The 10,471-nt window shown below is 44.6% G+C and overlaps 1 protein-coding gene across 1 annotated transcript in view; it reads left to right on the top strand.

Annotated features, from left to right (window-relative positions):
* The first annotated feature begins 4,625 nt into the window (after positions 1-4,625).
* Positions 4,626-10,471, top strand: part of LOC106813957 (beta-1,4-N-acetylgalactosaminyltransferase bre-4-like) — a 13,057-nt gene continuing 7,211 nt past the window's right edge. The window contains exons 1-3 of the mRNA XM_014818206.1: positions 4,626-4,818; positions 5,259-5,491; positions 6,092-6,279. Coding sequence (XP_014673692.1) covers positions 4,695-4,818; positions 5,259-5,491; positions 6,092-6,279 — 545 coding nt within the window. The 5' untranslated portion in view covers positions 4,626-4,694. The remainder of the gene's footprint in view (positions 4,819-5,258; positions 5,492-6,091; positions 6,280-10,471) is intronic.

Below are 10,471 nucleotides of genomic sequence, written 5' to 3'. Positions count from 1 at the left end.
AGGGCAAATCAAACATTAAGACTATTACTGGTACTGGTAGGTCTAGTACTGACAAGTTGTATTTATTAACCATCATTTTATTATTGAAACGGCCCAAGTGCCTGTGGTGACAAAGGTGATGTCATTCAAAGATGGCACATGGCTAAGCAACACGAGCAGCTGCTCGTGTTCCCAGTCGATATTCCTTGTATGTCAAACTCAGTTGTGTAGCCACATGTGTAAGTGTCTGTTCAATGGCTTTGTAAATTTTAAATTTTATTTAAAGTATTTGCAAAAAGGTTTGATTTAAAAATATAAAGAGTACTGGTTTATGTAGACTGGTCCCGGCGTCAAGCTTGCTCTGTTTGTGCTAAAGAACTGTTTGTGCTGGTACAAACACTGGGGCCGTGAACCAGTCTACGTTTCCTGCAGAACGCTACGATCTGGTCGGTGCTATAAATACTGATCGGCGATGTACAGCCCAAAATCACCTCAAATCAACATGAGTTTTGTTACGATGTCAATAGGCGATAAATTAGACGGGTCGTAGGGCGACCTGAGTCCAACTTTACGGAACTGTGTAGTAGGGTCGTTCACACAGTAGTATACACACTCATAATACAGTAATATATTAAAATGAATCTAATTTAATATAAATTTATAAATTTCAGTTGTGCGAAGATCTGTATGTACATGTATTTGGGATCGCAGACACTTTTGAGAAATTTAGCTCGGTTGATTCTGAACATTCTGTACTGCAGTAATTAACTGGGCTGTAATCTGCAGTGCCCTCACTCCCCACGATAACCCCTGCGACATAAGAACTTATCTTCTAAACTTATTATTATGCGGTTAGAAAAACACTGGGCTACGCTACATGCCAAAATCGATTTATTGAATAATTAAGAATAAATTATAATTAATTGTGTATTTTGATTTTATTTGTTTAATAATTAAGCGTATTTTAGGCAAGACCACTAGTAGTGAACCGTAGGGCTAGGCTCTACGGCGGTTTCACACAGTGTCAGTGTGAGTGAGGCGCGAAAAACTCGCGCACGGGCACCTGTAACCACAGGTAATTGAAACGTCTCAATAAATAAAAAAAATAAAAATAACCACGAAATGTATTTACTAGGCCTATCAAAGTCTTAATGTTTCTCTACTCTATTTCGCCTATAATCGCCTGTAAATGCCGGTCAAATGCTAATCTGCAACACACAAGTACACCGCACGCTAGCTGCTGCACACTGACACATAAATATATAGTGTATATATATATGTGTGTCATATAAAACATGTACGCCCAGTGCCAAGATAGCACCTGGCAAAAGCGTAATGAACATAACGATAATCACAGTATAGTCAGTAAAATGTTGTACAGTAGTCATAACAGGATCGGAATTATGAACAGCCCATGAGCTATATATATAGTTTACGGGTTTAACACCATTGGAAATACTTTTAATTTTGGAATAGGAATTTCTGCCAGATAACAGGCGTCACTACTTTTCGTTGCTGTAATTTTATATACAAGCTATAGGTGAGAAAAATTTTATGAAATCTAGTAGAAGTGAAGTTCGAACTTTTCAAAAAGTTATGCGTTGACTATTTTGCTTATAATTTAGCTGGTGTGCTTTACACCTGCTATAAGACATTGCTTTACACCATGAATTTAGAATCCACTTTCTGCTAACAGCGCGCGACTGCTAACTTCCTGCTAAAACTCCGCGTAGGCAGACTACCAACCAGTTTTTATGAGGGCTGCATTATAGCAGCCTCGATAACATCGCGCGACTGCTAACTTCCTGCTAAAACTCCGCGTATGCAAACTACCAACCGGTTTTTATGAGGGCTGCATTATAGCAGCCTCGATAACAGCGCGCGACTGCTAACTTCCTGCTAAAACTCCGCGTATGCAGACTACCAACCGGTTTTTATGAGGGCTGCATTATAGCCAGCTCGATAACAGCCCGCGACTGCTAACTTCCTCTAAAAACTCCGCGTATGCAGACTACCAACTGGTTTTTATGAGGGCTGCATTATAGCAGCCTCGTAAACAGCCGCGACTGCTAACTTCCTGCTAAAACTCCGCGTATGCAGACTACCAACCGGTTTTTATGAGGGCTGCATTATAGCAGCCTCGATAACAGCGCGCGACTGCTAACTTGTAACCGCTGCCACCATGTAATATATACTCTTGACACAGAACACAGTAGTATATATTCAATGTAATCAATGTTTATTTGACGGACGAGTTTACAGCACAACTTCCACAAGAGCCCATAATCTTGAGAGAGAGAAAGAACCTACTGCGCATGCTCACGCATGTACTCGCGTATACCAATGCTAAGCTGTCATATTAGCAACATGTTTTGCTGTCAGAACATCTCACCTTTTACCGGCCGTCTGCTGTAATATGCGTATGCGATCTCTGTCGCAAATCCATCTTCCTCCAGCATTTTGATGACCTCTTCACGAGCCGATTGGCATAAGACCACTAAGGTGAACGCCCGTACTTTCGAGTCCAAATTCATTGATCGCACAGCGAGACAGAATTGAGACAATTCCAAAGTAGTCCAGTTCTGAAAAAAACCAAAAACAAAGCGGTTTACAAAAGAGGGCGATCCCCCAGTGCTCGCGTCTTAGAGATTGTCACAAAATAAACACGCTACAAAGCAATCCTTGGTACTATTCCAGTACAACAAAAATACACGATCGATAGCACGATTCCTAGAGTCACAGGTTTCTTTCTATCAAAATATATGAGAACAGAATTTGTGCCACGTCACACGGAGTTAATAATTAAAGCTCAGTGCCCTGCTTTATTCACATTTAAAAAAAACACGAAAAACTCTATGAATTGTGTACATCAACTGTCATTTTCCACTGTGAAATAGTAATTTTCACATATATGATACCTCTGACGGGTCGATGATCACAAGCGCTGCTCCTTCAAATAATCTGAACATTGCAACTATTTGGGCAGTCCCAACCTCAGTTGCGTCACCTTCGAGTACGACACTCGTAGCATTGTTGAATGATATTACATCCTCGCCGCAGGATGGTCCAACCCATTGGTTTGTCGTTGCAGACATCACGTAGCGGGAAAACTCGTCTGGGGTTTTATTTCTGAATGAGCAGTCCCGGAAAGCAAGCAGAGAGTCTCTACTGGTGAAAGTAAGGGGCTCTCTGCATGATTCCTCTCACGTTCGTATCTTCAGTAGTTGTAACAACTTCACCTGAATTATCTGTTAAAATACATTACAACAACTCTTCACAATACGTGTATAAACGTATGTTCTAAATGATTTTAAGTGATGTGAGTTTTAAAAAGGATATATAAAGACTGAAACAAGGTAGACATGGAGGAAACTAAAAAACACACATCAACAGACTAATCAAAATCTACAAATAACAGCCTTCAATTTCAGTCAATTTCTAGTATTTAAACAACCAACCCGCTGCTTCTTTATTGTTTCTGTTTCTTTCGTCATCTGCTTGATGGTCATTTCGCCATTCTTTACTTCTTCCCAGATGTCTCTCATCGCACCTTCATCCAATCCCAGAACAAATCTAAACGTGCTGAGCGTGATGCCGCTCTTGGTCTCCAAACCAGTTACCTCCTTCTGACCGCTCAGTTTCCCTTCTTCGTACATTTCCATGGCCTCGTCGAAAACTTGAAACGTTTCGTTCGACATGCACGCGAGGCATGTCATAATGTCTAACGCATGCCCTTTCTATATAACAAATAATAAAATATTGAAAAAATCAGCATTGCATTTGTTTATTAAAATTGACGGCTTACATATTCCAATATTTTGCAGGTATTTACTTGATCATTATTTGAAAATTAGCAGGAACCGCTAAGAATCTTTACAGCACAGAATATAACACATAGTGGTCTACTATGACTAACTATGAATGTACCCAAATTAGCCAATTGTTGCACCAAACGTTATCATATAGTTTATTTCATACCTTTTCATTCAGTATTGTTCGGCAGCACTCATTTCAACTCAAATAACTGTCTCGCCACCCTGACGTGCGCTGTTCTATTTGCCATGTATGACAGAATCTAACCTAAAAAAATAACACATGACATGATATAGGTATTAAAACGGTGTTTGAGAGTTGTTGCATACAAGCTTAACATTTACTACTGTGTGTATTTACTGTATGTGATACTCGTGTACTTATGTATACGTTTTTGTATTGCTTTATTAATGAAATGTTGGCTTTAGTACATTACTTATGTGATGCTCAGATTTATGTAATACCTTGTCAAGAAACGACATTTTATGGCGATTCCCTTTGTTCTGGTTATGTCTGTTGCCTAACCACATAGACTCTACAGATGTCAAGGCTCCATAAAACCACGCAGAATAGTTTATTGTAATTGTCCCCATCAGCCGCGTTTATTTCTCTCGCCACTGTTACCAGGTGCTGGCCTCCAATTGTCATCAGTGATTACAGCGCTCGTGTAACATCACAGACGCTCATCTGATGAACCGATTCGTTTGCCGACTCACTCATTCCTCTTCACGTTTTTCAAGGTCAGTAGAGAAAACTCAGTAGATACCATGAACGCTACCAAGCATCAAACGGAGTCGCTGCCCCTGAAGAAGCCATTACAGTATCTGCTTTACTGTCGCAACGTCGTCTTCGTTCTGTTCTGCCTTGTACTGCTGCTTGTAGTTGGCACGCAGTTGGTAACCATGGCAACGATGCATTCACAAGACACGCGACCCGGCTGGTGGATCTTGGACGCGTTCGAATTCCCCAACGTGACGGCTGTCAACGGGACGTTGCCGCTCTGTCCGGTACAGCCCCCCAACCTCGGTTAGTGAATGCGGCGTGTGGGTTAAAGCAGTGCAACGACCCGTTCTCGTCTGTCCTGTGTTGCAGTTTCTGAAATGATTGAAAAAATAATTCGATAAAAATTGTCCTGTGCTGCAGTTTCTGGAACGATTGAGAAAATAATTCGGTGAAATTGTGTTGTGCTGCAGTTTATAAAATTATTGATCAAATAATTTGATAAAAATTGACCTGTGCTGCCGTTTCTACGATGATTGATACGATAATATTAATGAAATAATTTGATCTGAGATCGAATGCCGTCCGTCATCATGCCATTATAGCTAATATCAGCAATCAATTGAGTTTATTGTACTGTTCACTACCTCTACCGTCGGGCAGTATGGGCTTGGTGCCACATGCGTCGTTATATTGTGTCAGAATCTTACGCGATATTTTGACATTTCCGCGTTTGGCGATAACAGTAGGGCCGATCGAGGTTAAAACGATACCACCTAGCTGGAAAGAGCTCGAGAAACGCTACCAAAATCTCGATCCTGGCGGTAGATGGCGCCCCAGCGATTGCACGTCGCGCCACCATGTGGCCATCATCGTACCTTACCGAGATCGCAAGTCGCATCTGCGCGTGTTCCTCAACAACCTGCACGATATGCTTCAGAAACAGCAGTTGGACTACGGCATCTACGTCATAGAGCAGGCAAGTGGGAGCGGTGCGCATGCGCGGTGCGCTATGTCTCTGGATGAAAACCGTGATCTGTTCATTATTATCTTCTCGGCGTCTGTTATCTGTTTGTTATTATTCCCCAACGCGGCTGCGTGCGTGCGTGCGTGGGTGCGTGCGTGCGTGCGCCTGTGTTTGGTTGTGAGTGTGTGTTGGAGTTATATAGCTAAGAATCGATCACGAGCGTTGGGAGAGGAGGTGTTGTCAACACTCACGCTTGCACCCTGTTCCTGTGTGGGCCGAGTCAGTGCGTGGTCACGCGCACACACGCACGCACGCACGCGTGCACGCACGCACGCACACACACTTTACCGTATAAATGCACCAAGGGACAAGGCTAACTGTGACAATCGTGTCCACTGCCCGAGGTTCGATTGATGACCACAAGGCGTGATTTACTCTGACCTTTACATTACATACCATCTATATATTGATAGTAACCACTATATTTATTATTTTTCTGACAACGTGCCCGTTCGCAATCGTTCAGACGTTAACTACGAAGTGTGATCATGCTCGAATCTTAGCAACTACAAATACTACTACAGTGTTACTATCTTCGTTTTTTCTTCGCAGACCGAGGGACCGAAGTTTAACAGGGCGAAACTGTTTAACACAGGCTTCGTCGAGGCACTGAAACGATACGCATACTCGTGCTTCATCTTCCATGATGTTGATGAGATTCCGGAGAACGATCACATTATCTACTCTTGTTCAGAGAGTCCGCGCCACATGAATGTTGCCCGAAGCAAGACTAATTATAAGTAAATATACTAATTATACTAATTATACGTAATTATTATGGCATTAATTATATTTATATTAAGTATTATAATTACGTAAGGGGGCAATGCGACCGACCACCTATTTTTTGTGACATACAAATCGGCGAGGTCAGACTGCACCCAAAATAGAACTTGTGGTGCTTTTGAAAATTGTAGTAATGCATTTGTTAGACTTTAATTGCTGATTGCATAAGATCTCGTTGATTACGTTTTGTTGTTCTCACGTTTACCTGTAATCTACCCCCAGGTTGGAGTACAGTCTGTCCGGATTTTGACTACGTGTAGCTAACTAAAGTGAAATCCGAATTTCCAGGAGTCCTGAAAGTGTATCGATGGTGATCAATAAATTCCTTTGACCTCAAACCCAAATTGACTCTAACTTTTTGAGAAAATAGGCCGAGATGATCGCTAAAAACCTATTTTTGGGCCCCGCGAGTGAACCCTGAAAGGAACGATACTCGTGACCTTTAACAAATTCTAGGTCAACCACGTCCAATCGATTCCTTGATGTTTAAAACCCCTATTCGACTCTACACTTTGTTCAAATCGACCAAAGAAGGCAAATATGGCAAATAACAGTTTCGGGTCCCGTTACCGGGCCCATATGGGGGGGGGGTGTTCCCGGGTCAATTTTTGGTTCCTCAAAAAATCTAGTTGAGGAACATTGACCCAGCATTTGAATACCCAAAATATCGTCTTTCGATAATTTGGCAGATAAATGTGCATAAGCCTCCTGACTAACAATAGGATAAGCGCGATGGAGTGGTTTACCAGCCGAGTCGGCAGCCGTATGGTTGAAGAACCCGTTCTCGTCTGCTGACATATTATATTTGAACTATTATAACTGGTGATGTATGCGCGTGCCTGCGTCTTCTCTCTCTCTCGCGCGCTCTCTCTCTCTCTCTCTCTCTCTCCTCTCTTTCTTCTACTCCTCTCTTGCTCTTCTCTCTCTCTCTCTCCTCTGTCTCTCTCTGTCTCTCTCTCTCTCGCTCTCGTGCGCTCTCTCTCTCGCTCTCACTCTTTCCCTTCGTTCCCCGTGGGCGGGCTCCTCTCTCTCTCGCTCGTCGTGGCGCTGCCGAAGAGATAGAAGATCGGCTCGCAGCAGGGCGCAGTTGAGGAGAGTGTATGGTCCCGGATGTAGACTGGAGCGGTCAAACACGCGGCTATAGGCCAGAACTGGCGCTAGGCATGAGGAGGTTAAGCGGAGCGTGGACCAGAAGAACAGGGGGGTCTCAGGGGGTGGGGGGGATGCTCTTTCTCTCTCTCTGCTCTTCTCCTTTCTCCTCTCTTCTCTCCTCCTTCCATCTCCTCCTCGTCTCTCTTTTCTCTCTCTCAGGGGGGGGGGGAGAGGCGTGTGTTATCTGTGTTTGTGTCTTGGGTATGTGACTATGTGTGTAAGCTAGTTCGAAAATTTATGGGGCCTGTCAGGCGCTGTTTGAGGTTATATTGATTACATTAACGTGTAGGTTAACTTTTTATCTATATCAGAGAGACTACATGCTACAAGATTGCGTGGCACAGCTTGGCCTGTTGATCCTGCAGCGCGCTGCGGCGCGGATGAGACGCGCAGTTCGCGGATAAGCGCCGCGCGATCCGCGGTGATTTCAAGTATGAGCGCTGTCCGCAGTGGAGACGTGAGCTAAATTCGAGGCCCGGCGCACGTCTCCACAGCGGTCAGGCGATGGTTCTCTAGTGTTTAGAAGATAACAATAAAGACGTTTGTTCTAAATATAGAACTAGCGGGCGGCTAAGAGCAATATAGCAGACCTTTGAAGTTGTCCTTGAACTGAGTCAGTCAAAGGGCTTGTTGGATCCATTATGCGCGCTCTCCAATTTGGAAAATGGCCTATGAAATTGTCAAGTGAATTGTGTTTTTCGGACCCCCAAAGAAAAATGCTGCCCCTCGTACATGTCACCCCTCTTCTGATCATATCACGCATTCAGGCGTAACCGACATAACAGCCCGATGAGAATTGTGTTGAGTTTTTGTGGCTTGTTGACGCACGTCATGTGACGTACAAGACTATTGGAACGCACAGGCACTTGGAATGACTCAAATAAAAATAAATATTCTACGACAATTTTCAAATGATCGGCTACCTGTGGGTGCAATAGGTGAACTATATGTCAAAACATATACTGGTTATAATACTTACTGTGAAAATATCCATGGACTAACTGACAACACTAAAAAATTGGTAAACATGTTCCATGCACGCTTAAGTAACTGCTCTGAGAAATTAACGAGGTTATCAGCGCAAGAACTCGCCGGAAACACCGTAGTCACAAAGCTATTTATGTAACAAACACGCTCGTGCTGCGAGGTGCCCTGCCTGCCGATATCCATGGTTCGAGGCCCGCTAAGGGCCAAGCAGTAAAGTGCGCGGGGGCAAGACGTCACACACACAGCTACGGTTAATGTGGGCTAAAACATACGAGTAGCGGCGGTTAGGGGATTTTCGGAATTTATTTAAATGTTGAAGAAAAATCTTCAATGTTTCAACTGGAATGACGCATCTCGTTCACTTCGACAGCGAGTGAAATGCCGATGAAATTTTCAACACCTTCGGATGTGAAATGCATCGCCGGCGCATTTGCATCTATATTCGAAAAAAAAAAAGTAAACAGCTGGCGAAAGACAGTAGGTACAGCTGAACCTGGTCACGTCGGTGATCGCGCCCATCAGTGTTCCATCAACGAGAAAAAGTCGGAGCTATTCTGATTACGGACGATGCGAAAATGCAAGAACCAAGAAGGACGTAGCGCATGTGCACTAAACAGCGTGTCTTATTTTCGTATTTGTGCCTAACTCTATTCTGTAGGAAAACCCGTTTGCTAACATGCAGCCAATTCCTTAGTTCCTGAGATGGGGATTTGTGTCAATGGCTGCTCCACCTTTAAAATAATAAAAGACTGTGTGGCGTAGGCCTGTGATTTGGAAGACAGCAAAAGTGTCCAATCTCGGCGCCTCAGCTATCATGGCCGCAATATCAGTCGTCAAATGCGCGTTGGACCAGTGGTCAGTGGAAAATTGGCAGTCGGCCCGCTAAGCTAGGGTAGGGTCAGGCTCAAGGTTAGGCGTAGGGGTAGCGGTAGGGGTAAGCAGCCTTGGACATTTGAGCATACTGGCATCTTGGACATTTGACATTTAAGGAGTGCTGGTGCTTGTGAGCGTGAGTGTATATATGTGTGTGTCTACGTATGGCGTAAGCGGTTGCTTGCGCAAGCATTGTAGTAGACATGGGCGCTGTTAGACTATGCTGAATGCCTTGATAATCAGTTGGCAAGGCAAGGACGGACCACGCGCGACAATGACTGGTTAATTGGCTGTGGTTAGTTTCCTTGCCATACGTTACTGTCTGTAGCAGGAAATGCGGTATATACGCCGGTTGAGCGTCGTGTTAGACACAGCAGTGCCAGATTGAAACTGCGGTGAGTAGATTGGTTGTGCTTAGCCGCGTTTTTCAAGAAAGTGCTGTATGAGTTCTCGGCGACTAGTTTCGACTGTCAGTAACTAGATCAGAGGCACTGCACGGCAGAGTGGCATACCGTCGCGCCAGATTGTAACTATGTATGCTGTTACTGCAGCTGGTTCGGTCCGTGCTCGCTGCTGGCTGCGTGCTGACTGACCTCGCCTGCTGCTGACTCGGCCGCTCGCTGGTAGCGTGCTGCTGACTCGCCGCTCGGCTGGTGGTTGCTGCTCGATCACGTCGCCTGCTGCTGACTTCCGCCGGCTCCCGCTGACTCCGACGCCGCTATCGATCGCGCGCCGCACGGACGGACACACACAGCAATCAGCAACACACCACACACACACCAACATCCACACACACTACACAACACACGAATACCGATTAAATTAACTCCACTCAACTTTGTTGGGCGAGGTATGAAGAACGCATCCGGGAAGATGTTTATTAAAGGTGATATGTCTTTCTTATTGAGTGTGTGGTGTGTGTCGTGTGTGTGTTGTGTTGTGTGTGTTGTGCTGTTGTGTGTGTGTGTGTGTGTATTTGTGTGTGTGTGTTTGTGCCACACCCGTGGGCATGTGGCATGTGGGTGGGTGATGCGTGCGTGCGGCGTGCGTGCGGCGGGTGCGTGCGTGGTGCGGGCTGTGTGTTGTGTGTGTGTGTGTGTTGTGGTGGTCTCACGAATGCATCCTGATTGCTTC

Source organism: Priapulus caudatus, unplaced genomic scaffold (assembly GCF_000485595.1).
Source record: "Priapulus caudatus unplaced genomic scaffold, Priapulus_caudatus-5.0.1 Scaffold849, whole genome shotgun sequence".
NCBI classification, from domain to species: Eukaryota; Metazoa; Priapulida; class Priapulimorpha; order Priapulimorphida; family Priapulidae; genus Priapulus; species Priapulus caudatus.
This window is presented reverse-complemented; position numbering and strand designations above follow the sequence as displayed.